General features: G+C 42.0%; 1 protein-coding gene across 1 annotated transcript in view; it reads left to right on the forward strand.

Moving 5' to 3' along the window:
* Positions 1 to 14,830, forward strand: part of zgc:92140 (uncharacterized protein LOC447854 homolog) — a 31,586-nt gene extending 16,756 nt beyond the window's left edge. Inside the window, exons 3-6 of the mRNA XM_058073006.1 lie at positions 2,645 to 2,730; positions 4,160 to 4,227; positions 4,604 to 4,664; positions 13,986 to 14,830. Coding sequence (XP_057928989.1) covers positions 2,645 to 2,730; positions 4,160 to 4,227; positions 4,604 to 4,664; positions 13,986 to 14,024 — 254 coding nt within the window. The 3' untranslated portion in view covers positions 14,025 to 14,830. The remainder of the gene's footprint in view (positions 1 to 2,644; positions 2,731 to 4,159; positions 4,228 to 4,603; positions 4,665 to 13,985) is intronic.
* The last annotated feature ends 1,881 nt before the right edge of the window (positions 14,831 to 16,711 follow it).

A 16,711-nucleotide genomic window follows, 5' to 3' on the forward strand; every position in this document is an offset into this window, starting at 1 on the left:
AGGGACGCCGGAAAATGGCAACACTCTCTGAGGCGTTGTGTCATTGATGTGTGCAAATAAGAAGGAGATGGGCAGAGGCGATAACATACAGTCCATGCACACGCCCTCAGATGGCCATTTGTATTAGCTGACGCATCGGCTGAGTGACTTAAAGATCTGTTTGCTATTCTGAAGACCTTCTCTCATAAAAACATTATATATTATAATATTTACAGTATCTCACAAAAGTAAGTACACCACTGAAATTGTTATTATAGCTTCGCATGGGACAATAGTATAGAAATTGATGCAGTATATTTCAGAGTAGTCTGTGTACACCAGTTTATATTGACTGGCCTCTGAAAATGAGAGTCATTATTGTCTTAATAGCTGGCAACACCAGTGAGTAACAGGATAATCATGTCTGGCCTACAGTCAAGCACAGTGGTGGTAGCGTCACGGCCCGGGACTGCACAAGTGGGACGCTCCACTTCATTGAGGGGAACATGAATTCCAACATTCTGAAAAAGAGCACAATCATATTCATGGGGATTTTTCAACACAATGACGGGCCAAAACACATCTCCAGGATGACACACACAGTCATTATTGTCTAAATAGTGGTAGTAGCCTCATGGTCTGGGGCTGCATCAGTGCTGCCAGTACTGAGGAACTCAGAAGTCCAGCATGTACTGTGAAACATAAGGAGCCCAACCACAAGTGCCTTTCTGATGAAATTGATGGAGTGGACAAGTATGTTACCTCCAGACTTGGATTTAATTGAGCACCAGTGAGGCATCCTCAAGTGGAAGGAAGAAAGTGTGATGTGAAAGAGTGATGTCATCATGCAGGAGTGGAAGAGGATTCCAGTAACAATCTGTGCAGCCTTGGTCAATCCCATGCTCAAGAGGATTAAGGCAGTGCTAGATGATAATGGCGCACAATACACTAAAGACACTTTTATGACACTTTGGAAACATGAAGTGTACTCACTCGTGTTGCCAGCTAATTAGACAATAATAACAGTGTGTTGACTCATTTTCAGTGGATTGCTAAACAAGCTGTACACTGACTATTCTAAAAGTATATCCATATTTACTTTCTTACCGTTGTAAAATTGTTGCTGAAATGTGAGGTGTTGTCACTCTTCTGAGATACTGTATGGTTCCTTTATGAGAGAGTGGACCCCACTACTATACCCTTATTATCATCCCACATGTGATTTACTTGTCTATCACATTAACACTTTGCATTTTGTCCTGCTTGTTATCAGATGTTTTTCCTTGCTTTGGTAGTGTTTCGCTCCCTGACTCTCACATGTGCTTCATGTCATGCTTTGTCATCATCTTGTGCGTCACCCAAAATGGCAGCCTTAAAATGTCAGCTGATGCGAAACGCGGGAGGAGAAATTACATGGAAAGCGGCTGAGATGAAAAGATAGAAAATAAGAGAGAGAGCCCTTTGCTACTGTTTGTCTGAGGAATGTAAACCAGTGGGAGCGAGGCATCTCGTGTCTCAGCATGCGCACGTACACACACAGGGCGTGATAACACTGCACAGGCTAAGGTCACCACAATTAAGATCTATTTTACTGTGGGGCTAACCCACGTGAATTTCATGTTTTAATATTCTGCAGCCTGAGGGTGCAGATGAGTTAGCCCCTTTAGGCTGCATAAACACGATCTAAAATGACCTTTTCTTGAAGTACCGAGTGTGCAAAATAGTGTGTGAGCCGGATGTGAAAGCTCCAGTTGGATCAAAATGGGCTAACGCCAATCAAGAGGAGTCACATTACATGCTTTGCTGCAATTTAGATGGGATCAAAAAGCGGTCACATCGTCTGCCTGTGTGTGTGTGTGACAGTTGTCACTCGACATGAAACGGGGGTTTCGTCATGCCAACGTGGAAGAAGCGAGGGAGAGGACTTGTCACAGAAGAAAAGCTGAAGATGAAAGGGGGGTGCGCCTATTTTGGAGAAGCTCTCTGTTTTAAAAAAAAATTGTCTTTGTCATCTCCAATTTAGAGAAATGTCACTCAGAGCAAGTGGCTGTGCAACAGCAATCGTTTTTTTTTTACTCTTCAGAGCTCATTGTTGATGAAGCACATCTTGAAGCAACTGAGGCAAAATGGAGTGCATTACTTGAATTCAACCAACAGAGGCGCTGTTTAAGTGTTTTCTGTCTAAAGAAGGAACACAACATGATACTTGAAGGGAGATGGCACGGCAGCTATTACAAGTTGAGCTACATCCACAAAAGACTAGGGGTGGCATAATCCTATATTGGCATCTGATGTTGGTATAATATCATATATCACATCAAAGATGTCCATTATTCTGCTCACTGCAACACTGACATGTCTGTCAACATAAAAGCAGAGGAGTGATTTTTCACATAACTAATATACAGCCATCAAGCAAAGCATGTTTGCAGGACTTGGCAGCTAATTGTCTATTAGCCGTGACAAATTGTCTCATGATGATACATATTTGAGAATATGTTTATAACATGCCTATGTTCACATGTCTTTCAAAGCATTTTGTCCGCAACCCATAGGGGACACCGATTATGGCTCCGGCGATTATGGCTGCAACAGTAGTCTGTGTTTTTATGAGGAATTTTTAGATAGACCTTGCATGCATGACTTGCATGTCTCTGTCTTCCAGATGAATACAAGATGAAGGGAGTGGAGGAGGTCAAGTACATGAGAGGAGAGGAAAACCGGGTGAACGCACGCAACCAGGAGAACCTGGTAAGACACACACACACACACACACACACTGTATACTCACAGCATGACTTGTGACAGGCCGTCAGCTGCACACAGACCTTTTCCTGACACTTCATCAGCTTACATCCAAAGGCGGCTCCATTTGCCTCCTCGTCCTCTGGATACACACTTACTGCACTTATATGAACACAACAGTGCTTCACAGGCAGGTGCAGCCCACATTCTGCGAGATTGACTTCTTTGTAGCAACCTATTTTTCCTGCCTTTTTATATACTCCTGTGCGACTTCATTAGATACACCTACAAAGATAATAATACTGAGCTGTTCATATGGAGGGCTGCAGCTGAGTAGGCCTGTCTACTGTCTTGCTCAGCTTCTAAACATGAACTAATGTAAGTATAAATCATAGCTGAACCGCGGCAGCCACTGTTTTGTATCAGCGCAGCTTCACAACATATACAATATATATAACTCAGAGTTAAACTCAGAAACAATTGCTTCTTGCCAAAAGGAAATTAGCAGATTTGTTTGTGTTTAATATGACAAATATTATCTTTACACATTACATACTTACTGGCCTTATCATTAGGTAAACCTGCACAGTCTATCCATCTATTTTCTATGCCGCTTATCCTCACTAGGGGTGCGGCTATCCCCACTTTGGGCTAGAGGCAGGGTACACCCTGGAATCACAGGGCACATATAGACAAACAACCATTCACACTCACATTCATACCTATGGACAATTTGGAGTTGCCAATTAACCTAGCATGCATGTTCCGGGTAGTACCGAAAACAACCTAAGGAGAGAACATGCAAACTCCACACGATGAAGGGAGAATCAAACCCAGGTCTTCCCGATCTCCGAACTGTATGTCCAACATGCTAACCACTCATCCAACATGCTAACCACTCATCCAACATGCTAACCACTCATCCACCGTGCAACCCCTGCACATTCAATACAAGAGTTCCATCGAAAACAGTATCCGAAATGTCTTTACATATCCTCATCCTTAAACTACCTAATGGTAAACAATGTTTAATAATAGTCAAGTAATACAGTTTTACAGTTTTTAATATTGTGTAATAGCAAACAATAGTTAATTCAGGTGTCCCACATTAGGCTAATCAAATGGTTTGCTGCTTCTCAAAAGAATAGCTAAAAGAAGGGGGGAAAAATGACACTTAATGTATGTATAATGCATGTATAATATTTAAAAGGCGACGAGAGTATGCATGGCTGGAATCCCCTGTGAAGAACAAACCGGGTCTTACTGCACTGTGCTCCGGCAGTTTAAGAGTCAAGTCCAGCCAGCTCATAAATCACAGCTATACCATAGAATAACGTTGACACAGGTCACATCAGTAATTACTAGAATCAAGTTCAGTTATTTTAAAACATTATTTTATGTTGAATAATGACATCTGTTGATGTGTGTGTTTCAGGAAAAAAGTAACATGCAGCACAAGGGCAAGCAGCAGAATGAAATGACTACGGCAAACATTAAATCAAAGTAAGTATCCCGAAAACACTGTCAGGATAATGTAATAGTCTATGTATCATTGTGGTTGTAGTGTGCACTATATCATAGGGAGAGTTGTTTCTAATGTACCTCTAGTGTCCATCATAAGCTCTCATATACAGTAGGGTCTTATTAGATTTAGTGTATTTAATGGCGTGGCCTGTGAAGTCTTGTTAAACAGATATTCAAATTCCTTCCAGGGCTGAGGAGTTCTCACACTGCAGTGAGGATGTGCGTGTGCTTGTGTGTGTAGAAGGAAAGACTGGGGGGGTGTGGGAGGTTGTAATGGAAAATTCTCATGATGTATTTGTTGCCTACCTCCTCCTTGTCTCCATCCTCCAACTTCCTCTCTCCCTCTCTCGGCCAGTATTCACTCGTCAGAGAGCCAACAGGAATTCTTCAGGATGCTGGATGAGAAGATTGAGAAGGTGAGTGAGGCAACATGGGGCATTTATTTTGTTCATGATTTATACAAACGCAGGTTGGGGGGGAGTTGGAGTATTTCTATTAAAGGGCATTAGAAGATGTGACCTCTCGTCCTATAGGTGGCAGTATCATTAGTAGTAAGTGGCAACTGCAACACGCATCACAAACATTTAACCGCAGCTCCATTTGCTGGATCTGGTGGGCCACTGCCTGCACTTCACTTCGAAGTGATTTGTAATGGCAAAATGTACATACATTGCTCAAACGGCATCAACATTCTATGTAGTGGCTATTTGTCCTTCTCCAAAACAATAAACGTAACCTATAATCAAACGGCCACTGATGCACCATGGGTTTGTTTCACGCAGGCAAAAGAGTCAGTCCAAACAATCCTGTTCCGTTTCTTCTTTCCTTTTATTACCAAGCAAGCAAAACGAATAAAAAAAAGGAACAAGGGCCTTTTCCTATTGCCTCTCTTGCTCTGGTACAAAACCATAGGCCCACCCCGGTGCATGCTGGTCCTGTGAGCACCGCCTACCCAAATATATTGCCGGTGCCCAGGGTGCCATCCAATGAAACAAACCCACAAATCAACCACCAATAAACCCCAACAAAATATGATAGACAAACAAAATAAATAAATAACCAACAAGAAAATACCATCAAGGAATCCAAACAAAACAACAACAACAAAAAATAAATCAACAGATATCAAAAACCTAGGAACACACCAATAAATAGCTCCTACATTCCGGCCCCTAATTGTGTATGAACCCACAATTACTTCTACGTCCCAAAAAAGGAGCTATTCCTTTAGCTGAACTACAATTATGGAATACACCATAAATCAGTCTCTTCCTTTTGAAGTACCTGCAAGACAAGAGAGAGAGAGAGAGAGAGAGAGAGAGACAGAGCCATAGAAAGAGAGAGAGTCAGTGAGTCAGTGTCAATGATGCTAAACTGCTTCCAATAGCAGGCAGAGCTTCGTCACTGGCCTCTCCAGGATGCTGGTCTTTGTTTGAAGACGCACAGAGCGCACCAGTCCCTTAGCATCCGATTTGACATCCAAAACTTTCCCCATCATCCATGATCCTCTTGGAGCCGCAGCATCTGCCACAAGGACGATGTCTCCGGTGGTGAGACTCCTTCTTGGCCTTGTCCACTTTTGTCTCTCCTGCATCAAAGGTAAGTATTCAGAAAGCCACCTTTTCCAGAAGAGTTCCGCCATATACTGTACTTGTTTCCACCTTTTTCTGAGGTACAGATCATTTGAGTCAAATAGTCCTGGTGGCATGATAGGTTTGCCTTTCAACGTCAGGATGTGATTGGGAGTGAGTGCTTCAAGGTCATCCGGGTCGTCGGAAACCTTTGTGATGGGTCTGCTATTTAATATTGCCTCAACCTCACAAAAAATTGTTTGGAGCCCTTCATCATCCAGGCTTTGCTGTTGCAAAACTGAGGTGAAAACCCTTTTTACTGAACGGATCAAGCGTTCCCAAATACCCCCTTGATGAGAAGCGGAGGGGGTATTAAACCTCCATTCTATGCCATCCTGGACCAGAACCTTTTGAATTCTGACATGATTCACAGCATCCAAACTCTCCTTCAGCTCCCGGTTAGCTCCAACAAAGTTTGTGCCATTATCAGACCTGAGAGTTAGGACAGGTCCTCGTCTGCAGATGAACCTGCGAACTGCATTGATACAAGAATTTGTATCCAGTGTATATGCTACTTCCAAGTGAACAGCACGGCTGGTCAAACATGTGAAAAGCACTCCATATTTTTTCAAAAGACTTCTGCCTTTTTTTACTTCAATTGGGCCAAAATAGTCCACCCCAACGTCCGTAAAAGGAGCTTTGTCAGGCAACACTCTCTCCTCAGGCAAGTCTGCCATCTTCTGTTCAAGAAGCTTTCCTCTGTCACGTCTGCATACAACACAGTCTGATATGATTTTTCTGGCAGCAGAGTTTGCATTAGTAATCCAGTACTTCTGCCTCAATCTGGATAGCATGTGATTTCTTCCGGCATGTCCCAACTGATGGTGTATGTGCCGGAGAATAAGAGTGGATACATGCAGGTCTTTGGACAAGATAAGTGGATGTTTGGACTCTGCTGGCAGTGCTGCTTTATTCAACCGGCCGCCCACTCTGAGCATCCCATCATCCATTATTGGGTCCAATTTGTACAATGAGCTCTCTTTAGAAACTGTTTTAAACCCGTTCTTCAGTGAGGCAATTTCAACCTTGAACCTCTCTCTTTGTTCATATTGCACAATTGCTTTCTCTGCTTTGTCATAATCCTCGGGCGTCAAACTCTGTCCTTTGAGTGTGACCTTGAAACTCTGCATTCTTCCTTCAACCCTTTGACATGGAACAGCAGAAAATTCCATCCTCTTCCTGCACAGAATCTTGAGAATCATCTTGATCTTTAAAAACCAAGCAACTGCAGTTTTTAGCTTCGTCCAACTGGAAAAGTAACTGATTAAGCTGGTTGTGGCATTTTCCTGGATCTTGATAACAGCATTCACCATCAGGTTCCTTTTAACCTCTGGATCATCTACAGGAACTCCATCAAGATCCACCTCCAATTTAGGCCATTCCTCTTTTGGCCTCCAGAGAAACTCTGGTCCAATTATCCACCTCCTGTTTTTTAGGAAATCCTCAGCTCTCATTCCTCTAGAGGCTTCATCTGCTGGATTCTCTTTAGAGCTCACATACCTCCACTGATCCACATCAGTTGCTTCTCGGATGTAAGCTGCTCTGTTTGCCACAAAGGTGTGGAATCGGCTGGTTTCATTCCGTATGTATTTAAGGACTGTCGTGCTGTCAGTCCAAAAAACGGATTCCTTCAGTTGAAGCTGCAACTCCTTTTGCAGCAGCTTAGCAACCCTAACAGCAAGAACTGCAGCTACGAGTTCCAAGCGAGGAATTGTCATCTGCTTGAGTGGAGCAACTCTACCTTTTCCCAAGAGAAATGAAACATAAACTTTACCATTAGTTTGTAGTCTCAAGTAGGATGCTGTTCCATATCCAACCTCACTTGCATCGGAAAAGTGATGAAGCTGTGCAACGACGTGGTCTCCAAATTCTCTGGGCTTGAAACAGCGATCCACCTCAAACTCTGCTACCTTTTGAAGATCTTCAAGCCAGTTGGACCATTTCTTACGGGAGAACTCCATTATGGCTTCATCCCAGCCCAGGTTCCTCCGACATAGTTCCTGGAGAAGCAACTTGGCTGGTAAAATGAATGGAGCTAAAAATCCCAAAGGGTCATACAATGAGCTGACCACTGACAGAATACCTCTTCTGGTCTGTGGCTGTTCTTTTGCAGACGTCCTGAATTTGAATTTGTCAGATTCAATGCACCACTGTAGTCCCAGTGCTCGCTCTACTGGAAGTTGGTCTGTATCCAAGTCCAAGTCCATGATCTCCTTTGCTCTGCTGTCCTCTGCAATTGACATTAGCACTTTGCGGCTGTTGCTGATCCACTTGGAAAGATTGAATCCTCCTTTCTGACAAAGCGCAGTCAAATCCTTTACCATTTGCACTGCCTCTTCTTCCGATGCCATGGATTTCAAACAATCATCCACATAAAAGTTGCATTTGACTGTGTTCACTACATCAGAAGAGAAATGTTGTGCATTATCATCTGCTGTTCTCCGCAAAGCATAATTTGCGCAACTTGGTGATGATACAGCCCCAAACAGATGTACTTTCATTCGATGTTCTACTGGAGACTGTGCAGTATCTCCCTGAGGCCACCAGAGGAAGCGGAGAAAGTCAACATGCTTGACTGAGACACGAACTTGATGAAACATGGCTTGGATGTCTGCCATTACTGCCACAGGTTCTTGCCGAAATCGGAGGAGGACTCCAATGAGAGAGCTGGTAAGATCAGGACCCTGCAAGAGCTGGCTGTTCAAAGATGTTCCTTTATACACAGCTCCACAGTCAAACACAACTCTCAGTTTACCTTTTCTTGAATGGTGGACACCGTGATGGGGGATGTACCAAAGCGTTCCATCACTTTGTCTCATTTGGTCATCAGGTACCCTTTCTGCATATCCTTTATTGATCATGTCATTCAGGAATGCGACATATTCCTCCTTAAAATGTCCATTTTTATTGAACTTTCTTTTCAGGCTCTGGAGGCGCTGTTCTGCAACACAGCGATTGTTTGGCATCATGGGATTTTCCTGTCTGAAAGGTAAGTCGATGCAATAGTGGTCTTCTATTAAGTTTGCGGTATTGTTCATAAGATCCATGAACTTGATGTCTTCTCTGGACATTTCAATCTTCTCCTCTGATGATTTCTCATTAAAGTCATGATTGTATTGCTTAACCAGCATTTCTTGCAGATGATCAACAGAGATTCGGTTTGTTGTTACAGTAGGACAGACACTCTTACCCCTACCGTCAGATCCACCGCGCAGTGGACCATTAATGGCCCAACCAATCCTGGTCCTTACTGCATAGGGCCCTTCATCCTGGCTGTTTATCAGCTCCCAAGGCTCCATTACCTTTGGGGCATCTGTACCGATAAGTAATTCGACGTCGGCATCGATGTCATGGAGCTTAACACCTTTCAGATAAGACCATTGATCCACATCCTCCTGTCGTGGGATATTTACTGCAGACACAGGCATAGTCCTTTGGGTTAGAACATCAGGTAACTCAATGAAGTCATTCCCATCCATACCAGACACTTCAAGTCCTGACAAAATCTGAGCATTTACTATTTTCCTTTGGCCCATTGTTCTTAGCAGAATACTTGCCTTTTTACCTCTTAAGTTCAATTTCCTTGCCAGAGTATCTGTGCAGAATGTACCTGAGCTTCCTGGATCCAAAAAGGCATATGTTTGCACAGTTTGATTATTTTTCTGACTCTTGACCTTGACTGCAACAATAGAAAAGACAGAGTCATCTTCACAACCGGCCCCAATATGGCCACAGGTCTGAGACAGCTTTGCAGAAACACTTGAAGGGTTCACAGTACTTGGCCTTTGTGGTGAGGATGTGCCTGTATCCTGTCGGTGTATGTGAAGGACTCCCGGGTGCTTTTGGTGACACACATTGCAATCCAAACGACTCCTACAGTCTTTGCTTGTGTGGCCTAGCTTCAGGCAACCAAAACAAATGCCCTTTTCCTTTAGAAAGGTAATTTTATCCCGGTGTACTTTCACTTCAAACTGTGAGCACTTGTCCAAGGAATGACTGCTTTGAGAGCAAAACAGACAATTTTGCACGAAAGGTACTTTGGCTTGAGTTATTGTATGTTGAGATGTACCTCCATCTTGTACTTCAGTGACATTAGTGGCAAAACTGCTTTGCTTTTTCCTTTGGTTTGTGTGATTACTATTGGAAGCCTTGAAGTTGGTACGTTGCGAGTCTTGAATGTTGCCAAAAAGTGGATCCGAGGCTATTTTGACTTGTCTTTCAATGAAGGTGACAAGATCAGTGAATACCGCTCTTTGACCACGTCGCTCCAGCAAATCACAAGCAACATTCCTCCATTTTTCCCGTAATTTGTATGGCAGTTTAAGAATGATGCTCCTCATGTTAGATGGTAAGTCCAGCTCTTTCATATACATAAACTGTTCTGTCAGATTTGAGCATCCTCTAAGAAAAAGGGAGAATGACTGTAGTGCTTTAACATCCTCACTTTTAACAGGTGTCCAGTTGAGAATTTTTTCCATATAAGCAGTGGCAATTCTATGCTCATTTCCAAAATGTTCGGCGAGAAGATTTTTGGCTCTGCAATATCCTTGCTCCGCAGGTAAGTGCTGACAACTTTGCACTAGGTCTCTTGGCTGCCCCCTGGTGTATTGTTCAAGGAAGTGCAAACGATCGTTCCAATTAGCCGTCTTCTCCTCCACTCCATTTTCAAAGGCTCTAATGAAAGACCTGTATTGAAAAGGGTCTCCATCAAACACTGGGATATTTCTAGATGGAAGGGCCGAGGATAGATTCTGCTGCACCAGGAGGGAAGTGATGTCATTTTGTCTTTGCATTATGGTGGTAATGTCAGTTGGATGAGTTTGAGTTTCATTCCTTCTTTGTGCAGCTTGAGTTGGAACCTCAGCATTAATTAACATTTCATTCATTTGGGTATGTGACCTTTGTTTGGAACCAACAACCCGTGGTTGAGATATAGAATAAGGCATCAAAACGTTGTCCTTTGCATCCTTTTTATTCGGCAGGAATGTGTCGGCATCTGGGTTGAGTTTACTTGTGCTTTGACAGTTCCTTTCAAAATAAGAGTTCATGCCATCGGATCGATTTGAACCACATTGAGATGAGTTGATTTCCAATACATGAAGTTTTGCACTTGTTGCTGCCAATTCTGTTTCGAGTTCCAGCTGCTCCTTTTGCTTCCTTAACTGTTCCTCCTGAGCTTCAATTAGATGTTTCCTTTTCAGCGCGGCAACACGCTCCATTAGTGCCGCTTTATCCGCTTCAGCTTTTATGCGTGCAGATGTTGTAGAAGAAATGCGTGATACCTGTGAATGCTTGGAAGACTTTGATTTTGCACGTGATATGTTAGAAGCACTGTCTTCAGGATTTATTTCCTCCAGATCTGCAACATCCTGATCAGGACATTCTTTATTCGGCTGCACATATGGATTTCCGGCTTCAATTAACCATGCCTTTACCTTGTCGGTAAAATCACAGTACATTGTCATTTTTGCTTGAAAATAACCCGTTTGCTTTGCAGCTTCATCTTCTGGTAAAGGTAAATCCATGAACGATTCATGCACGTCATGGGCGTCTTGATAACAACCAATAAACTTACAAAGTTCAGAATTAACTGTTTTCACGTTTTCGTTTGATTCCATCAAATCACGGATTTTTTCCATATACCCTTTGGCTTGTCTACATTTGACACTCCTTTTGTCTTGACACGTTTTTATGTAAAAACTCAATCCTTTCGATGTCCATTTAATATTCCTTTTTGTTGCTGGTATTTCAACATCGTTCTGAGACCCTGTATTAACATCTGACATCTTTAATCATATAGTCAGTCAACCATTCGATTTAATTCAGAAGGCGAGGGGGTAAAAGGCCAAATATAATCCTCACTGGCAGCACAGCCACTCTTGCAAGCATAGATGCGCACTGGAGTTGTAGATTTAATGAATGAAATACGCCAGCACTTCTGCGTAAATTAGCGCTTAATAGCCGACTTAACTAATAGCCGAGTTATCACCGTTTTCCAATACAGCTTTTGCAGTAACACATACCAGTTTCTGATGGCCAAGCTGAGTGTGTCGCTGGTGTGGGCCAGGCGTCGTTTGAAGCTGACACGATTTCAGATGGGAGATGAATAAAACAATTCGTGAGCTTCGTTCATCCAAGGTCCAAAAGAGTCCAACGAGTCCATTATTGATGGGTTCTTTTCTTTATCCAAGGGCGGGTTTTGTACTTTGTGTAGTGGCTATTTGTCCTTCTCCAAAACAATAAACGTAACCTATAATCAAACGGCCACTGATGCACCATGGGTTTGTTTCACGCAGGCAAAAGAGTCAGTCCAAACAATCCTGTTCCGTTTCTTCTTTCCTTTTATTACCAAGCAAGCAAAACGAATAAAAAAAGGAACAAGGGCCTTTTCCTATTGCCTCTCTTGCTCTGGTACAAAACCATAGGCCCACCCCGGTGCATGCTGGTCCTGTGAGCACCGCCTACCCAAATATATTGCCGGTGCCCAGGGTGCCATCCAATGAAACAAACCCACAAATCAACCACCAATAAACCCCAACAAAATATGATAGACAAACAAAATAAATAAATAACCAACAAGAAAATACCATCAAGGAATCCAAACAAAACAACAACAACAAAAAATAAATCAACAGATATCAAAAACCTAGGAACACACCAATAAATAGCTCCTACATTCTATTTGAGGGTACACTCACACTTGGTAATTAACTCAGTAATAAACTGAAAGACCCGAAATAATTCACAAACTCAAAGCTATTTTATGCACAAGGTCGATGTGTCATTTAATTTATAGGCTTTCTCCTCCGGCTAGTTAATGTCAAGTACCACCTTGCATAATAGAAATATATTTTTTTTAAAAACCTCATAATCCACAAGTCAAAGCCCATGATATGCTCGCTCACACAGGAACACATCAAGTGTGCAATGCAGACATGTTATGTACAGTAATTAGTGTGGTCGTTCCTCCAGCCAGTTATCAATAACAACTGCCGTCTTGCACATTTAAAATAAACGGTGCAACTCAAAATAATTCACACTGTCCACACCAATGGCATGCGATATCTGATATCGTTTATGTGTAATTAATACGATCTCTCCTCCTGCCAGTTATTAATGATAACGCCCACCTTGCCGAGTGGAATTACTGGGTAATCAGAGAACCTCGAAATAAAGTCAAAGTCCCCGGCATGATTGCTCATACACGAGCATAAGTAGTGTAACTGACTTGTAATAATTAAAGTGATCTCTCCTCCTTCCAGATAAGAATGATAATGGTACACCCACTAATGCGTGAGCTCATCTGGTAGTGTAATGTCTGTGCCATATGCATAATTAATGTGATCTCTCCTCTCTCCAAGCCACTCCTGCATAACGTGGGAGGAAAAAAAACAATCAGAACGATTGAAAATAATAAAAAAAATCAAAAAGTCAAAGTCTGCGGCACATCCGGTGTTGCAGCGTACGTGTCATGTAATATAATGAGATCTCTCCTCCCACCAGTTATTAACTGACACCTTGCAAAATAGAAAGAAGTAAATGGAAAGCCTTGAAATAATCCACAAAGTCAAAGCCCCCGGCATGCTTGCTCATAGGCAAGGACATCCGGTAGTGCAATGTACGTGTCGTAGTCCGTGCAAACTCTCCTCTTTCCAGTTATAAATGATAAGCCAGAATGACTCAAAATAATCCACAAAGCCAAAGCCCACGGTACACTCACTCATGCATGAGCACGTCCGGTGGCGTATGTATGAATGTTTCATATTACTAAGGCAATCTCTCCTGCTGACAGTTATTAATGATATCTGCCACCTTGCACAATGGAAATAAATAAATAGACACAAACCTATGGCACACTTGGTCACACACCTGCATAGATACAGGTACTTACATGTCATATAATTCGGCTATAGAGCAGTATAAGTGCATTCAAATGTTTGACACTACTTGAGAGGGTGGATGGAAAATACAGAATTGTGAGACTGGGGCTTATTTGAGGGGTGGTGTTTATTTATTTGAAATTATTAATTTGAGACACTGTCAATTAGAGCTGAGGCCACTTTGTTAGATACGCAGTAATAAATATGTATTTTGAATTGTTTCCAGGGGAGAGACTACTGCTCGGAAGAGGAGGACGGAACATAGCACAGCGGTACCCCCTTGGAAATGACTAAGACCCTCACAAAGTGTGTGTGAGTGTGTGAGTGTGAGAGTTGAATCAGTGTTTTAGCAGTGGGGTTGTGCATGTGCAGGGAGTTTCCGATCATCATATGGCAAAGATAGTATTTTAACAAGAGTATACATGAGAGAATGGGACAAAAGGACACTTTTTTCAGAGACTGTAGCCCAGGACCCTTCATGTGTTCCTATCAACTAATTGTCGTCAAGCAACTCCAAATATTGCCACCCACTGAGGACAGACTGAGGACTGAGGGGTTATGTGATGCCATATTGGACTCTTTTGGGGAGCAGGGCCGGAGAAGTGGACAAGGAAGAGGGAACATTTTGTGATATTTTAATACGAGTCGGGAGCTCTTCTGCCTTCTAAGATCGACTACCTTTTTATTTTTTTATCCCAGCCACTTGTTTTTCTCCATTTTTTTGTTTTTTTTAGCAAATGTGATTTTGTTCCTCCTCATCAGCATCATTCAGAGTGTCTCAGCCCTCCACACACATCGTTTTTCATTTCACCAGCAGACTTTCATTCTGTCAACTTCTCTTTTTTTTTTATTGTTATTTTAGTGACTAGACACACACACACACGCACACACACATACTCGGGCACTGTAGCAGCAAACGGGGCTGAGAGCTCAAGCGGGTTGGAGGATGCTGGGGGGGTTGCCGTGGAGACGAAGACCTGATCACAATTTTTTTGACATGTTTACTGGAGACTTCCTATTGTATTATTTGGATACTTTTTTTCTATTAAAATAAAAACAGCAAAGCTCTTAGAGTGTAGTGTGGTGTGTGTTGTGCTCACTAATGGAGTGCCGTCATGCTGGCAGAGAGTGTGAAGTCAAGTCCATTTACCTAAAGCCATGCAATCACTCTGAGCTGATACAGTCAGAATAGCCAAACAGTGTCTGTGCCAACATTGACATCGACAGCATTCGAAGGTCAAAAATGGACATCAGCCACAATGTAATGCCTTTTCCTAACATTTGAAGACAAGCTATTGTTGGTACTGTATACTAGATGTTTCTATCTTACAGGTCCAGCATATAAACAGAATGATAAATAGTCAATAACGGCAAACAAGCAGCTTCACGCCAGCGCAGTGCAACCCTACAAACAGTGCTTGAGATGCTAACGTGAATCAAACGCTGGTGTTGCTATTATTTATTAACTGCACTTTCCTCTTCCTTAGCTATAGGAATGCATGATTCACTCCATGAGTTGTATTTTTTCAATTTACAAACAACACTAACTGCTTTAATTAATACATACTTGTTATTAAAATAATACTACCGATGTTTGACCACTCTGTCAAAGCAATCTATTCCAGGATGCACCAACCTGATTTGTGTTTCTAAAGAGTTTTGACCATATAAAATAATGTGAATTGAATTAATCTATTCTTTAAAGTCGAACACCCCTGATTTTGTTGGGAGTTGGAAATTTAAACAAAAAATTCAGCAACAATACAGCCCCTAAGGTAGCGCAAAAGGTCTGCATTTCCATTTGCTGTCATGTTTCTGGCATACAGTTATGTTGTAGTTCACTTCTTTTTACACTTGTGGGACTTGGGATTATAGTTTTTTTTTTATAAACATTTCAATATGAATGATGGTTGTCTTATGAGTACAGACACAGCACACAGTGGTTCTTCCTTGTACTCTGTAAACACCAACTGCTGGAACTGTTTCTTGAAATCGCTCATCTGAGTGCATTGTTTGAGTTCTTTACTCAATCCGTTCCAGAACTTGATTTTACACACTGATATGCTAAAGGTTTTTAGAACTGTTCTTCCATAAAAGTGCCTTAAGTAAAATTTGTATTCCTTTGTTCAGAATTGTATTATGTTTTGGGTAATTAGTTAGTAGTTATTGTTTGATTTATGCATTATTTTAGTGTAGCAGATGAGCAAATTTCCATAATTATGATTCTAGGAATTAAGGGTTTGTCATTTGACCCTTATCAGTAGTTGACAATTATGTCAACTACGAGAGATGAGATGGGACTCGGCAGTGTCGTTTTTGAAGTGAATTACTATCTCAATAGTGGTGAGCTTACACTTTACAAAGTAAAATATAGACAGTTTACAAAGGTTTTTTCCATAATGGTGACAGTTAAGATGAGATTGTGCAATATGCTGTGTGTGTATTTATGTGCATACACTCATTGCCCACTTGGATGATGACTCAACCTGGAGTCAAGGTGATGTATGCCGTCTTTAACTATAGCTCCACTTCCTGCCTGTTTTTGGGCCTCCTTTAGCTCCAAACATATTACCAACACCCTCCCTCCCCCATGGACTGTAGTTATCTCTACCCTGGATGTTCCTGCGGCTGTGTCTCTCGCCATAATGCCCATTTGTATGTAAAGCCTTTCCATGCATGGTGTGGATTACACACGAGTGGGAAGGTACAATTAGATGCATTTGCATTCATGCTGCACCCACACACGTAATGACCTACTTAGTCAATGTAAGCAAACTCTATTTATATTTATGCATGAGTAATTGTGTGTTTCCTCAACTCTTTTGTTTTGGTGCAGTTTGATGGCTATTCAGTACTGCACATATTGCACTTAAATGTTGATTTACTAGAGTGCAGGATTGTCATTAACTGACTCAGAACCTGGAGCTGGTGGAAGGAGTCCAGCTGCTACTG

The sequence above is a fragment of the Doryrhamphus excisus genome, chromosome 5 (assembly GCF_030265055.1).
Source record: "Doryrhamphus excisus isolate RoL2022-K1 chromosome 5, RoL_Dexc_1.0, whole genome shotgun sequence".
In the NCBI taxonomy this organism is placed as follows: domain Eukaryota; kingdom Metazoa; phylum Chordata; class Actinopteri; order Syngnathiformes; family Syngnathidae; genus Doryrhamphus; species Doryrhamphus excisus.